The sequence below is a fragment of the Erythrolamprus reginae genome, chromosome 3 (genome assembly GCF_031021105.1).
Source record: "Erythrolamprus reginae isolate rEryReg1 chromosome 3, rEryReg1.hap1, whole genome shotgun sequence".
Taxonomy (NCBI): Eukaryota; Metazoa; Chordata; class Lepidosauria; order Squamata; family Dipsadidae; genus Erythrolamprus; species Erythrolamprus reginae.
Genome location: NC_091952.1, coordinates 147,014,223 through 147,030,376, shown reverse-complemented (window position 1 = coordinate 147,030,376; position 16,154 = coordinate 147,014,223). Strand labels below are relative to the sequence as shown.

The 16,154-nt window shown below is 41.6% G+C and overlaps 1 protein-coding gene across 2 annotated transcripts; it reads left to right on the top strand.

Moving 5' to 3' along the window:
• The first annotated feature begins 7,665 nt into the window (after positions 1–7,665).
• GRPEL1 (GrpE like 1, mitochondrial) lies at positions 7,666–15,246 on the top strand. 2 transcript variants are annotated; one of them, XM_070746975.1, is made up of 4 exons: positions 7,666–7,892; positions 9,261–9,426; positions 12,662–12,743; positions 13,539–15,246. In XM_070746975.1, the coding sequence occupies exons 1-4, from the start codon at positions 7,816–7,818 to the stop codon at positions 13,883–13,885; spliced, it is 672 nt and encodes a 223-aa protein (XP_070603076.1). In that variant the 5' UTR covers positions 7,666–7,815; the 3' UTR covers positions 13,886–15,246. The 2 variants fall into 2 exon arrangements, with proteins under 2 accessions (XP_070603076.1, XP_070603077.1); XM_070746976.1 differs by having other exon boundaries at positions 7,794–8,151.
• The last annotated feature ends 908 nt before the right edge of the window (positions 15,247–16,154 follow it).

The following is a 16,154-nucleotide window of genomic DNA, read 5'->3' as shown; positions in this document are numbered from 1 at the left end:
ATTAATATTGTTTCCTGACTGCTTATTTGACCCCTATGACAATCATTCAGTGTTGTACCTCATGATTTATGACAAATGTATCTTTTTCTTTAATGTACATTCTGAACATATGCACCAAAAAAAAAAAAAAGACATTGAAACTCTAGAGAAAGTGCAGAAGAGAGCAAACAGAATGATAAGGGGAGTGGAAACTGGGACATATGAAGAAAAGTTGCAGGAACTGGGCATGGCAAGTCTAGCGAAGAGGAGGCCCAGGGGGGACATGATAGCTGTCTTCAAATACCTGAGGGGCTGCCACAGAGAGGAGGGGGCCACACTGTTTTTCAAAGCACCAGAGGGCCAGACAAGGAACAACGGATGGAAGCTGACCGAGGAGAGATTTAACCTGGAAATAAGGAAGAACTTCCTGATAGTGAGAGCAATCAACCAGTGGAACGGATTGCCTGTGGATGTCGTGAATGCTCCAACACTAAAGGCTTTCAAGGGGAGATTGGACTGCCATTTGACTGTGGTGGTGTAGTCCTCGGAGAGAGGTGGCATATAAATCTAATTATTTATTATTATTATTATTATTATTATTATTAATAATAATAATAATAATAATAATAATAATAATAATAATAATAATAATGTCCTGCCCAAGCAGGAGGTTGGATTAGATAAACTACAGGGTCCCTTCCAACTTAATCAATCAATCAATCAATACCTTGTGTGTCCAATCACACTTGGCCAATAAAGTACAGTGGTACCTCTACTTAAGAACGCCTCTACTTAAGAACTTTTCTAGATAAGAACTGAGTGTTCAAGAATTTTTTGCCTCTTCTTAAGAACCATTTTCTACTTAGGAACCCGAGCCCGGAAAAATTTCCCAGGAAATTTGAGAGCGGCACAAAGGCCCAGCTAGTTTCCTGCCATTTCCCCTTTAATCGTGGCCATCTTGGGCTTTTCTGGGCTGCAAGAGAAGCCTTTCGGTGGTGCTTAAGGAGGCTTTGGCAGTCCAGAGCGAACAAAGTATTTTCCTTTCTCTGGGTGCTTGGAGAAGGAATAAACCACTGCCAGCACCCAGAGAAAAGAAACACTCCCTTCGCTCTGGGCAGTGACTGTCCTCCTCTTCTTCCTCTTCCTCCTCCACCCAAATTCCAAGTTTTTATTTCTTTCCTAATGGGTTTGCATGCATTATTTGCTTTTACATTGATTTCTGTGGAAAAAATTGTTTCTACTTGCAAACCTTTCTACTTAAGAATTTGGTCACGGAACGAATTAAGTTCTTAAGTAGAGGTACCACTGTATTCTATTCTATCCTACTCTACTCTAAAGAGGCTGGGGGCAGTGGTGGGTGGGACAGGCAGAATTGGCAGCCAGGAATATCTCATTTTCACATGCACCACTGCCACTGCACCGAGCTCCAGGCTGAAAAGACCAGGGACAGTGGCAGCATGTGGAGCAGGCAGCAGGGAGGAGGAGGCAGCCAGGAGCATCCCATTTTCACACATGTCCCTGCAGTCACTCTGCTGCTGAGCTCTGGGCTGAAGAGGTCAGAGACAGTGGTGGGTGGGGTGGGGAAGCAGCGGCAGCCAGGGAGGGATCCTATTTTCACTCCCCCTCCCCAATCTCTTTGGCTTGGAGCACCACTTGGCAACAGTGACAGCGGCAGCAGTTGGTTGTGTGAAAATGAGATGCCCTTAGCCACTCCCTCCTACCTACCTACTGTCGCTGTCGCTGACCTCTTCAGCCGAGTTCACCACAGCGGTAGCATTGGAGTGTGTGAAAATGGGATGCACATTTCCACTCCTAATGCCACTACTATCCCAGGCCTCTAATGTAGCCTCTGGGCTTGCACTGTACTGACCACTCGTGCATTCACTTGCTCTTTCCATCTCGTCTCAGCTGACACTTACCTGCCTGCTGGAAAGGGAAGAGAAGAGGGGCAGAGGAACAGGGATGGGGAGAAGGGAAGATGGAAAGAATGGAAGGAACAAAAGGGAAGTGAAGGAGGAAAAAAGGGAGACAGGAAGTATCAGGAATCAAAAAAAGATGATGGGAGGGGAAGATAGATTTCTATTGGTTAATTGCATTAACCATTAGGAATTTTCTTAGTTCTAGATTGCTTCTCTCCTTTGTTAGTTTCCATCCATTGTTTCTTCTCTTGGGTTTTGGTACTTTGGAAAAGTTTGATTCTGTCTTCCCCCAAATATTGGAACACTACTATCATGTCTTCCCAACAATGTTCCCTCTAATTTTTTTTCGGTGTGGGCAGAAAAGTATAGGGACTGGGCGGCATAGAAGTATAAATAAACAAACAAACAAATAAATAAACAAATAAATAAATAAGAAAAAAAATTCCCTTCTTTTTTATTAAAAGAAATTAATAATAAAACAAAACCAAAATCTAGTACTATTATTACAGTGGTCCCCCGATCATTGCGAGGGTTCCATTCCAGGACCCCTCGCAATGATCGGTTTTTCACGAAGTAGCGCTGCGGAAGTAAAAACACCATCTGCGCATGCGCAGATGGTGTTTTTACTTCCGCCGCAACAGCGAGGAGCCGAAGATTGGGGTTTCCCCACCGCCCACGCAAACTCTTCGCTGCCGCTCGCCCGCCCTTCGCCGCCCACGCCGTTCGCTCGCGCCGCTTCCCAGCTGAGTCCTGAAGCCAATTCGCTTCAGGACTCAGCTGGGAAGCGGCGCGAGCGAACGGCATGGGCGGGCGAAGGGCAGGCGAGCGGCGGGCAGGCAGGCGGCGGACAAGCCGTTCGCTCGCGCCGCTTCCCAGCTGAGTCCTGAAGCCAATTCGCTTCAGGACTCAGCTGGGAAGCGGCACGAGCGAACGGCGTGGGTGGGCGAAGGGCGGGCGAGCGGCGGGCGCGCAGGCAGGCAGGCGGCGGACAAGCCGTTCGCTCGCGCCGCTCACTCGCGCCGCTTCCCAGCTGAGTCCTGAAGCCAATTCGCTTCAGGACTCAGCTGGGAAGCGGCGCGAGCGAACGGCGTGGGAGAGTGAAGGGCGGGCGAGCGGCGGGTGCGCGGGCAGGCAGGCGGCGGACAAGCGGCGGGCGGACAAGACAAGCGGCGGGCGCGGCAGCAGCGAGGAGTTTGCGTGGGCGGTGGGGAAACTCCTCGCTGATGCCCGCCGCTCGCCCTCCCGCCAGCAAGAGGGGGAAGACCCAGGGAAGCCGCCCAGCAGCTGATCTGCCCGGCGCATCTACGCATGCGTGGCCATAGAAAAAAAGGGCGCGCATGTGCAGATGGTGTTTTGACTTCTGGGTTGAAAAATCGCCATATAGCTGTTTCGCAATGATCGTACTATCTTCTCCTCTTTTTCCATCCCTGTCTCCTCCCCCCTTATGTGTGTGTGTGTGTGTGTGAACTCTTGAACCATTTCCAATAACAGGTGAGCTATTGGAAATGGTTCAAGAGTTCTCTCTCTCTCTCTCTCTCTCTCTCTCTCTCACACACACACACACACACACACAAACAGCTGGGGTTTTCTTTCTCTGTTATTATTTGGGCGCTTTTTACCATATGCTTTAAATCAAGAGTTATTTCTCTCTTTCTCTCTCCCCCTCTTTCTCTCTCTATCTTTTTCTCACTTTCTCCCTCTCTTTCTATCTCTCTCCCCCTCTTGCTCTCTTTCTGTTTTCTTTCTCTCTCCCTCTTTCTTTCTATCTCTCTTGCTTTCTTTCTTTTCTCTCTCTTGCTATCTCCCCCCCTTTCTCTCTCTCTTTCTCACTTACTTTCTCTCTCCCTCTCTCTGTCAGTGAGGGGGCTGCGAGAGCGCTTTCTCCGAGCGCTTCAGGAATGCCTGCCCTGCCTCTACTGCAGCCCCCTTGCTGAAAGCTCGGGACGAAAGCGCTCTCAGCGAAGGGGCTGCGAGAGGAGCGGGGCGGGCATTCCTGAAGCGCGTGGAGAAAACCCTCACTCGCAGCTCCCTGGCTGGGAGCGCAGAAGTGGGGAAGAAGTGGAGAACCTTCTCTCGCAGCCCCCGCTGCGGGAGAAGTTGCGCCCCAAGGCAGGAGGCGGAGGAGGAGCAGAGGGGGCGGATCGGGCGGGGGACAGCGCCGAGAGGCCAAGGGCACGAGGGGGCCAGAGGCACCGTGGAGAGGCAGGGATGGCTGCGGCTCCCTTCCCTTCTACTGCCGGCGCCTCCCCCCCCCGCGGGCTGGCAGGGGGATGGGGAGTGCGCGCCTGTGGAAAAGGGAGCGCGGGGGGGGTATTTTGGGGCACGCACGTGCGCAGCTTACGGGGAACACTGCTTCCCAATTCCCGCCCCCCATTAGACTAGACCAGAGGTAGGCAAATTTGGCTCTTCTATGACATGTGGACTTCAATTCCCAGAATTCCTCAGCTAGCAATATTGCCTACCCCTGGACTAGACATGCTCAATTCCTGTAACCATTCATTGTATGTTTTAGTTTCCTGTTTCTTAATCATTCTTGTTGTTGGAAAAAATATCCATCTGATTCAGTTCCAAGGCAGGAGAAAGGTACTAGAGACAAAATGGAGGCTGGACACTGATTGGAAAGAGGGTTTATTTATTGAAGCACATGAGTGGCTTTGGGCAACTGACCACATGGAGTTGAGAGTGAGGGGCTTTTATACCTTCTCTTGAGCTTTGCACTTTAATTTCCTGTTCCTCTGCAAGAACATGTATTCTATTGGCTGTTATAGGGGTCGTTGCTGGCTCTGTAGGTTGTCTGAGCTAAGTTTGGTTGAAGCCTGGAGGGTGATGCAATGTCCCCAGGCGATTGTGCCATGTGGTGAATTCTGCTGCTAGATAGTAGTGGGTTAATCCTATCTCTGTTCAGACCTTGCTGCAGGGAATTTGCTTATGAATAGAGCTATCCAGATCTCTTTATCTCTTAAGTGCTGACATCTCCTATGGGCTATTAAGGAAGATGGGGGCAGCTATCCAAGAGCATATTTCTCCATTTCTCACTCAAAATACAGTGATACCTCGTCTTACAATCGCCTCGTCATACAAACTTTTCGAGATACAAACCCGGGGTTTAAGATTTTTTTGCCTCTTCTGACAAACTATTTTCACCTTACAAACCCACCGCTGCCGCTGGGATACCCCGCCTCCGGACTACCGTTGCCAGCAAAGCACCCGTTTTTGCACTGCTGGGATTCCCCTGAGGCTGCCCTCCATGGGAAACCCCATCTCTGGACTTCTGTGTTTTTGTGATGCTGCAGGGGAATCCCAGCAGGGGAATCCCAGCAGCACAAAAATGGGCGCTTTGCTGGCAACGGAAGTCCGGAGGTGGGATTTCCCAGCAAGGGGAGCTTCAGTGAAATCACAGCATCGCGAAAACACAGAGGTCCGGAGGTGGGGTTTCAAGGACTTTGGTGTTTTTGCGATGCTGCAATTTCACTGATGCTCCCTTCGCTGGGAAACCCCACCTCCGGACTTCCGTTGCCAGCGAAGTGCTCATTTTTGCGATGCTATGATTCCCCTGCTGGGATTCCCCTGCAGCATCACAAAAACACAGAAGTCTGGAGGTGGGGTTTCCCATGGAGGGGAGCCTCAGGGGAATCCCAGCAGTGCAAAAACGGGCGTTTCGGCTGGCAAAAGGGGTGAATTTTGGGCTTGCACGCATTAATTGCTTTTCCATTGATTCCTATGGGAAACATTGTTTTGTCTTACAAACTTTTCACCTTAAGAACCTCGTCCCAGAACCAATTAAGTTTGTAAGACAAGGTATCACTGTATTTCATTCTTCTAGGAGAGGGGTGGGTGTTAACTTTCTACACGTAATCATTCTTAATAAGCTTTGGCCTGGAAATGAGCAGTATACATGAGTTAGGATATTAACTGTCCTTGGGTTTTGTATGTCCAGCAAGTTGAGTCAGAATCATGGTCAAATTAATCTGGAAGCCCCTGATAATAAGTTAATAAGTACAAATAATAAGGTAACTAGAACTACAAGATCTAGATTCTAAAAATGAGAATATCCATTAAATGGTAGAAACATTTTTAATGCCAGTAATACTTAACTTACAACAGTTGGTTTAGTGAACATTCAAAGTGAGAACGGCACTGAAAAATGTGAGTTGGGACAATTTTTCCCACTTATGACTATTGCAGCATCCTCGTGGTCACATGATCAAAATTCAGATGCTTGCCAACAGATTCATATTTATGACGGTTGTAGTATCCTGGGGTCATGCAATTCCCTTTTGCAACCTTCTGACAAGCAAAGTCAATGGGGAAGGCATATGCACTTAACAACCAGATTACTAACTGATCCAACTGCAGTGATTCATTTAGCAACTGTTGCAAGAAAAGTCGTAAAGTGGGGCAAAACTCACTTAACAAATGTCTCACTTAACAACAGAAATGTTGGGCTCAATTGTGGTCCTAAATTGAAGACCAACTGTACCTCATTTGCTTGCTGCATCCAGATTTAGGCATAACCTCTTACATTATATCAAAAAATGGAATAAAACTTCAGGCTCATCTTGCCTTTTAGTTTGCAGGCAGGCCCATAAAAAGTGAAGTTAGAAGACCCTTCCAGCTGCATTGAAGGAGGTACAGTATTTTCATCCCACCCTTCCAATTGATTGGGAGAGATGAAATGAGAACAATAACGGGTAAGAGAAGCTAAACCTTTTGCTAATGTTTTGTCTTGTTAAATATTTTTAAAAGTCAAGGGCGTAGCCACCTTAGGGATGACTGGCCCCACCCAATCAGAAATTACATTCTGGCATGGGATCATTGAGCAAGTTAGGTACCCAAAGTTCAGACCAGACATAGCTATAGTTAATGTTTGTCACCTAAATTCAACCATACCGCGACTTACATTTAGTACCTTACAGCTTTCTCAGAAAACTATTGCTAAACTTCATGTAGCCCTTTTCCGATGTTGGCTAGATTTGCACCACATAGTAGCAAAGGGCTAATGAATTAGTATTTATTCCACCCGTTGTGATCGTTTTAAGTTAGAGTAGAAACTCGGGCAGTCAGATTAAGCATGTTAGTTAATTAAGGCAGCATGCTAGAAACCGGAAGACGGCAAAGCCAGCTGACTGACCTTGGATCAATCACTCAACTCCCCTAACCCTTTAGATTAATCAGATTAGATTAGATTACTAAAGTTGGAAGGCACCTTGTAGGTCACCTAGTCCAACCTCTTTCCCCCACTCAAGCAAGGAGACCCTAGTTTTATTTATTTGATTGATTGATTTTGTCCAATACACAATGAGGGTTTAGTGGGTATACACATAGTATATACATACACATATACATAATGAAGGTTATAGAGGATATACTCATAGTAAAATATTAGGGAAGAGGCCGTGGCAAATCGCTTCCGAAATCTTCCCAAGAAAACTTCCATCTTTCCTACGTCGGTAAAATGAGGACTCAGATTGTTGGGGGCAATACACTGACTCTGTAAACCGCTTAGAGAGGGCTGCAAAGCACTGTTGATGCGATATATAAATCTAAATGCTAAACTGGAAGCATTACAGTCCGGGAGCGACACGCATATACATTTGAAAAAGAAAAAAAACCCAGTCACCTATAGTATCATTCGGTTAAATATGACTGCGTGTTGCGGAAGAACCGGCATTGGTCATAGCAGCTCATAAGAGCTGCTACGCAACTGCTGCTCCGCCGATTAAAGCACCGCTTCACCTTTAAAACGAAGCTTCTTGGGCCGCAGGAAACGATCGCGTGCTCTTCGTGGCACGTGGTTTCAAGGACGCTCCTCTAATTGGCTAAGGGAGACACCAAGTACGACAAACGCACACTCTGATTGGTCGGGGCCAAGTTTCCGTTGGAAGTTAAGCGGAAGGGACTCAGGTGGCGGCGAAGCATGGCGTCGGTTGTGGTGTGCGGCGCGCGGCGGCTAGCGGGGCGAGCGGCTTTTCTCCTGTCAGGGACTCCGCGGCGGTAAGAGGGAGAAAATGGAGGCGGCGCTTCTCTTTTCCTGGCAGGGGGAGTTCGGCCGGCAAACGCCGAGCGACTATGCCCGGCGCTCTTTTCGAGCAGGGCCCTCTCGCTCTTTTAGGAAGGCGAGCTAGCAAGGGAAGCGGCGACAGTTTCCAGCCAAAGGCAGGCGAGTGGAGGAGTTGGAGCTGGGCAAGTGTTGGACTGAGAGAAGCCGGCAGGAAAGGCGAGGGAGGTGGCCGGGCTTAGAAAGGGCTGACCTGTAAGTGAGGGAACGTGGGCTTTCTTTCGAGCTGGGCCATCATGTGGCAAAAGTAAGAGGGGTGGGAGGTTTTCGGATTTTTTCGACTTCGAGGGGAAAATTTCTCTCTTAAGTTTTTGAAAAGCTTGTGTGTATCGGGAAGTGGTGTTTCCTAAATCTCTTCAAAACTTAAATTTAAAAGCTCCAAAAGGGCAAGCGGAAGGTAATATTTTAGCCTAGCAGGCAAGCCAGTCTTATCTACTACTTTTTTCTCTTTCCACTGTCTTTTCAGTTTGCCTTCCTAATTTTACTGCCCGAAATAGGAAAAAGTAGATTTTAAAAAAAATAAATCACTCAATATTGCAGAATATGTAGTCACACGCTACATAACTAAGTTCCATTTCATGTTGAATAAACTAAATTATTAATGTATCTTAAATAGAAAACTACATTTAGATAGATTTTTACTCCAAAAGCATTGTATTAAAATAAATTTGATAAAAATAAAAACATCCATTTTAAATTTAAAAAATACATTTTATTTATTTAAAAATAGATTTTTATCCGCCCTGAAGCTGGACAGTTATTAATGAGAGGTTGTAAGCAGGCTGGAATAATGTCCACTTTTCCTAAAATAGGCATAAGATTTGAATAATGGAATGATTCAGGTCCCTGGGATGGATTTGAACTAACCTTTTGAAATAGAAGATGGTTGTTGGATTAGAATAAAAGCTTCTAGAATCATGTTGGGGTCTACAGTGGTTCGGATAAACTTTTCACACAAAATTGCTTTTATGGATTATATGAAAACAGGTTTAATATCAGAATATAAAACCTTGTTTTAATAATTAAATAAAGGACAACTAATTGTTTAATTGCCAGAAGAGGACACTTGTTGATCAGAAAGGCAGACTCTGCGCCTCCAAGAAAAAAGTGACTTCCCAGAGAGACTTACTGGTAATTTGTATGCTATTGGCAAAAAATACAGTTAAGAGGTTTGCCATCAGAGTGTGTTAAGCAGCATATTACCAGAATACAAAATCTTTTTTCTTGCTCTAATATATTCTGGATTTTCTGTATATTCATATTCCTAATTTTTTAAGGTTTTGCTGATTCCGATCTTGTTTTAGATCTACTCGACTGCTTTGCACAATGACCCGGGAGAAAGGCACTGGACCAAATTTGGAAGAAGAACAAAGCCAGAGCCACAATGAACAAAAACCTGATTCTTGCTCTGATGCAAATATATTAACAGAGGAGAAGACTAAACTGGAACAGCAATTAAAGGAAATAACTGTAAGAATTTTACATTTTTTAATTGTAGGGAGAACAATTTTTGTAGCCTAGCGGAACTGAATGACATGTCATAGGATATGTTCATTTTTATAAAACTAAAAGTGGGCATAGCTAACCAGAAATGATAAACTAGTGATATTACTCTCTAGCTCTTTCTTGGAAACAGGGTCTCCTGCTTAAGCAGGGGGATGGACTAGAATACCTCAAACGTCCCTTTCAATTCTCTTACTCTGTAGTACTGTAATGCCAGAAGATACTGAGGGTTGACACTGTTGGTGATCATGCCTGCTTTTTTTGTTTTTATAATAAAATACTAAAATCCAGGTATGATAGAGATGTATGTGTGTAGTTAGCTTACTTTCTGCTCCTAATTATAGTGAATAGTAGAAATGTATACTTAATCCTTACTTAAGACCACAATTAAACATAGTAATTACAGTCATAAGTCATTGTGGTCATAAAGTAGGTCATGTGATTTTACAATACTTTGCAGTGGTTAAGTGTTCATGTTCATCAATGAACATCCACTGTTTATTATGGGTGATTTTCTATCTGGCATGGTCCTCTTCCACTGAATGCACAGCTTTGGGAGGGACACACATGGAGTGGTGATGGAGGAAGGGGATACTTGCCTAGCCAGCCAGATCAACTCTGGAAATCAATAGGGTGGCAGATGTTGGAGCCAAATGGCCCTCACATCCACAATGGTCAGTTTTGCTGGGAACAAGAAATAAATGCCAGTTTTCAACAAAAAATGTCATAATTTGCAGTCATGTGACCAAGGAACACTGCAAATGTAATTGTAAGCCAGTTGCTGAGTTCTCAAAATACTGCCATATGATTGTGGGGTGAGTGGCTATTAGAACTGGGTCATAAGTAACTTTGGGGGAAATAATTGTAAGTTCAAATGATTACTAAGTGACCAGGCTTAGTAAAGTTAAAAACTGCCTGTAAACTTATTTTTCTCTCAATGGTGTATCAAAGTTTCATCCAAAATATAAATATTAGATTTTATTATGAATAAGTTAAGACTATTAATAAAAAAATCAGAGTTCTGGAAGACAATTTAATGCTTTACACAGTCTTCAACTTATCACCACAATTGGGAATGGAACTTCTGTCACTAAGTGATGCAATCATTAAGTGAGTTATGCCTATTTTTACAATTTTTTAATCAGTTATTAAGCAAATCATTCTTCTTTTGAAGCAAATCCAGCTTTCCTCTTTGATTTTGCTTTTCATAGCTCCCATGGCAATGTCATAAATGAAATCCCAGAATGCTACAACTGTCATAAATACATGCTGGTTGCCATGAAGTATCTTAATTCTGATCATATGACTGCAGCAACTCTATATAATCATAAGTGTAACTGAATGGTTGTTAAACAAATGGTCTTACATTGAGGATTGTCTGTATCATGATTACAAACGAATTCCAACGCCAAAGAAAGCTGTTTCCCATTGCTTCCAGTTTTAAACAAAGGGAGATATACAGGAGTGCCCAGACAATCTGCTAAACAACTCTGGACAGCAGGATCATATCTGTCTTTGTCTTTTGGGAACAAATATAATTTTTTAGTTTATGTGAATATTAATTTGAATTAATGATTAGTCACAGTGTAAACTAAAATTCATTATGATTTTAAAAATCATTTAGCAATAGAGTTACTGATCCAAATTACGGTTAACTGAGGACTGCCTGTATCTCTGCAGTTAGGGTAAGTTTTTATACAGATAATATTCAACTGTCGGCCATTTATTCAGCAATTGAAGTTACAATGATTTTGAATGAATTGTTATAACTGGTTCTCAGAGTTCCAGCCTTTCCAGCTCTGTCATGTGATCAATCTGAGCCTATGGCACCTGGCTGACACAACCAGTTGCAGCATGCTGCAGTCATGTGATCACCATTTGCAGCCTTTCCCACCAGCTTTCCAAGAAAATAAGTGGGAAAGTTGACAGGGAACATCGCAAGTTACTCGAGTAAGTCTCCTCCACTATTTGGAACACACTAGCCACTTACACATTCCTTCACATCCTCCCCAATTGTATCGCACTTCTTGTGTCTATTTTCTTCACCCTCCCAGACTTGCATAGTGTTTTGATCATATATTCCCCAACCCACACTGCTCCTTTCTCGCATCATGCATCCCTGTGCACTCTCCCCAACTCTCACATGTCCCTTTATCCTCTTGCTACCATCTCCAACCCACATCTTCATGCATCCTCTCTCACCTGCACCTTCTCTCTGAGTCTTCATTTGCCTCCCCTTCATGTGCCTTGCTTACATCCCTCGGCACTCTCCCCACCCTTGCTGTGCGCCTCCTCTGTATTCCTTTGTACCCTTGTCCACCTGGCAGCAGCCACTTAACTACTTAAGAGGTGCCTGGGATTGCAACTTCCTGTCAGCCTCTCCACTGACTTGGTTGTGGGAAGCTGGCAGGATGTTGCCTCACCAAAAATTGTGATTTATTTTAACAGCAGCAATAAATGGGAATGTAGGAATTGCAGGAGTTCCAGTCGCAATTGCCAGCATAAATTGAGGATTACCTATATTATGCTAAATGATTATGAATGATTGCGTTGAGCAAGCGGTCTCCCTGGAATAAAGTAAATTTAGTTGATTCTCTGCAATAGAAGGTGGAATTAGAATGTAGGAATGGGAACAAATTAAGAGACGGCTAGTCCTTAAGATAGACTGAGTCTAAAAACAGGGAAGATGGAGGAGGCCTGTTAAAGTTGAAGACTCAGTTCAATAGGATCCTAGACAGGGTTAACCCATTCTTGGATGCTATCTCCACCCACTATAGAGAACACCCATAAGTCAAAATCAACCATAAACAACCATAATAGATTATTCTGTGCAATATAAAAAGCAATTTTTAAAATGTCTTTTCCATCATCCTATTTAAGATACAAATTATCAGGTGTGACTAGTATACCTCACTAGCAGTATTCACACTACATCCTAAATCACAACAAAGGATTAATGAGAGTGGATTAAAGAGAATGTATGCATGCTTGTAATTCATTAACTTGGGTTGAAAGGTTAGCATGTCATCTGAACTTATAGTAACACATATTTTGGACTTCCAAAATAATCAAAATAAAATAAAATTAAAAACCTCACTTTGATAAGTTAAATGGAAATCAATGAGGATGGTATGAGCAAGGAATGCTATAATTTGTCTCTTATGTTTCATCTTGTGTCACTACCCTTCTTTTTCTGTTTTAGGATAAATATAAACGTGCTCTGGCAGATGCTGAAAATATGCGGCAGAGAACTCAGAAATTGGTAGAAGAAGCAAAGTTATTTGGTACATACACATTTTGCTTATTGGGATTAGAATGCAGATGCAAGCCCAAACATTTTAAATCTTATACATTTTGACTAGATTTTCAATGCTCTTGGCTCAATGTGTGAACTCAGTTATTGTAAATTGTTAATGATGGTGTATGGTTTTGTACAAGCCAACCAATTATAGTTATAAAATACACCATAGTTACTGGTGATTTTTTTAAAAAAAATCCATGTAGTTGTCATTGATTAAAACTGTGTGTTTAGTTTTCTCATACTGTTATCAATGATTGATTTTCTTTTGTTTGGGTTTTGTAAGAAGAGGAAACAAAAAGATGTGAAGGATGGATTCTGTATTTGGAGAAAAAAACTATAGGAAATCATTTCAGATGATAAAGACAGTCTTCTCAGATGACAAACAGTATTTGCCATATAACATGTAGCAAACATCACCTGGAAAGAATCAGTGAAGCTATTTTACCATATAGAAGTTATAATTTGTAGCTAATAGTGAATCTGGAAAGACTTAAATTATTGGTTATGTTCTCATAAATGTAATGTAGTTTGGGGGAAAAAATTCATTCATTGGATTTATATTTAAAGTCATTGTAGTCCCACTGAAATGAAGGTACTTAAATTAGTTGTGATAAACTTGTTCTGGTGTACAACATGATCATGATTCAATCTGGATCCAGCTGATTTTCAGCTTCTATTTATTATAGTAAAATGCATTTTAAAATGACATTTTTGCATGTGATTGAAATATTAATCTATCTTTAAGGATTGACTATATTTTTTTGGTTTTGCACTTTAGGAATTCAGAGTTTCTGCAAGGACTTACTGGAAGTTGCTGATGTTCTGGAAAAAGCAACCGAGTCTGTTCCCAAAGAAGAAGTTAAAGATGAAAACCCCCATTTGAAAAATCTTTATGAAGGTCTTGCCATGACTGAAGTTCAAATACAGAAAGTATTCAAAAAACATGGATTGGTGAAATTGAATCCTCTTGGAGCCAAATTTGATCCTTATGAACATGAAGCGTTATTTCATGTCCCCACAGAAGGGAAAGAACCGGGCACAGTAGCTTTAGTATCAAAAGTTGGCTACAAATTGCATAGCCGTACTTTAAGACCTGCTTTGGTAGCTGTTGTGAAAGAACAATAGCAGTCTAATCTGAAAGAATTAATAAGCATTAGATACTAGTTCGTTTTCTTAATAATGCCCCATTATATAGAGGTGATTCACCAAATGAGGTGGGATACAGAGAAAAATGATGGATGATAAAGCAATGTAAAAATGTTTTTAAATGAATGTATATAATATGGAGAGAATGCAAGTAACATAAATTACAACATCAAAGTATACATGGTATCTTTTCATTAATGTAACTCGTCAAGGATAATCTAACAGCTGAACAAGAAGAATGCCATATAGGTTATTTCCACATTGAAATATTTTGAACTATTGGTGTCATGTTGCTTATTGCTTCTATTCAAGCCCTATCCTTAAGTTTAGATGGAGCTTTGATGCAACAAAAGAAAGTGGCAATATATGCAAGCACAACCAATAATGGCATCACCCTATGCGTGTAGTGAGATTACTGGAAACCATTCCTTGTTGATGCCACTTAGAATTTCGTAAATGTTTTAATTCATATAAAGGTGTCTTAAAACAGTATGAATTAGCAACAGTATGAATATGCAATTAGTCTAAATATTGTTGCTTAGCTTTGAATTGAGGATTGTTTTGCATCACTAAGATGACATTATTGGAAAAAAGCAAAATGAAAATGTGTAGATGACTGACATGTAGTTAAGCTAAGTATGAATGCCTTTAAAATTGACTCTTGCTTGAGAGGGTCAGCTTTCCTATTAGATTTCAGTCTTTCTAAAAGAGCACGACAGCTTGTCTTTTCTTCCTTTTGTCTTCGCTTCCTGTCATCTCACTGCAATCTTTTTCCTGTTTTTTCCCCAATGCAGTTGATATTTCCTAATGAAGCTACTATCTATGCCCTATCTCTTTTCTACTTTTTCTGAAGAATGAGAAGTAGGAGTATCATGGACATTTCTTTGTATTAGTTGGTATATAAAGGGGAAACAATAATTTTTAACTGTAGTGTCTTATCTTGCATTTAAGTTTGACAATGACAGTAATGAAAGTTCATTATTATAATTGGTATATTGTTCATATAAATTGGAATAATGAGAGATCACATGATAAAAGTTACACAAAATGAGGTTTCATCAGAAGGCTGAAGAAAAGTACCTGCTACAGGAACAGTGGTATTTGTACTTCTGTACTTCATTAGCAAGGTGTTAAATAGAACTCTAATTTGTGACTTTTATATTTGCTAGTGTACATAATTTTCCGCTGGCTATTGAATGTCATAAAATACAAGTATCAGAAAATGACAACATGTGATCTTTAACGTTAAAATTTTTAGCTATATTATTTTGTGCTGTATTATTTTGTGATAACCTTGGAAGATTTTTGTTATTTTTTAGATTAAATTGTGCCTCCATGCATTATGTTGCCACCCCCTACGTGTGCAATAATAAGCTATTTGTGGAAGATACGTAAGATTTGCAGAATGATATAAATCTATCATTATTGCTTGCTATTGATAATATTTTAGTATTCTCCTCCTGAATTGTGTATTAAATCGGCATGTGTTAGGGGGGGAAAGCACATGGAAGAAAGACTGAGGAAAAAAGTAATCCTGGAAGCTGTTTAATTGGAGCAAAGATGCTGGAAATTCTAACAGAAAGCATACTCAATTATGCATCTGCCATATTTACTTTAAAAAACTGCATATGGATAATATGCATTCAGATTTGCAGAAAGATGCTGTGTTTAAATTATATAGTACTGTTTCATTGGCTTCTGTTCATTTAGGGATTCACAGATGCATACAATTTATTCTGAAATTTTCCATGCAACCGCATAATGATTCTGATTTCTAAGAGAATACAAGAAACTTTTAATGTTGTAATTCAAAGTATATTTACTACTAAGTTTTGCTGACAAATGAAACACATATTCCGCTGCTCATGTAAATTATGCATTCAAACGTTTGTGAATAAGCTCAACAAAACTATCGAGACTCATTCTCCAGCAAAGTGAGAAGATCACGATTGCTGTTTTAGTAATGAATATTTTATCAGAATGCATTTTAAAGAGGCAACTGGACTTTCTCCTTTTTTTTTTCTTTGAAGATGTTCCACTTCTCATCCAAGAACCTTCTTCAGTGCTTTTTAGCTGAGAAGCGAAATGTCTTCAAAGAAAAAAACCCAGAAAGTCCAGTTGCCTCTTGAAAAAGTACCTTTGGGAGAACCTTCACCTGGATGACTGAGAATCTCCATAGATATCAGAATCTTGCCTATGTATAACTCAGATTGTTAATTTAATTTATTTGACTTCTATGCCGCCCAAT

What these genes read in the sequence shown, in the direction of transcription:
- GRPEL1 (XM_070746975.1), top strand. Translation starts at nt 7,816, where the DNA reads ATGGCGTCGGTTGTGGTGTGCGGCGCGCGGCGGCTAGCGGGGCGAGCG. An exon ending in CTGTCAGGGACTCCGCGGCG is followed by an intron (nt 7,893 to 9,260) that starts GTAAGAGGGAGA and finishes ATCTTGTTTTAG; the next exon opens with ATCTACTCGACTGCTTTGCA. An exon ending in AGAAGAAGCAAAGTTATTTG is followed by an intron (nt 12,744 to 13,538) that starts GTACATACACAT and finishes TTTGCACTTTAG; the next exon opens with GAATTCAGAGTTTCTGCAAG.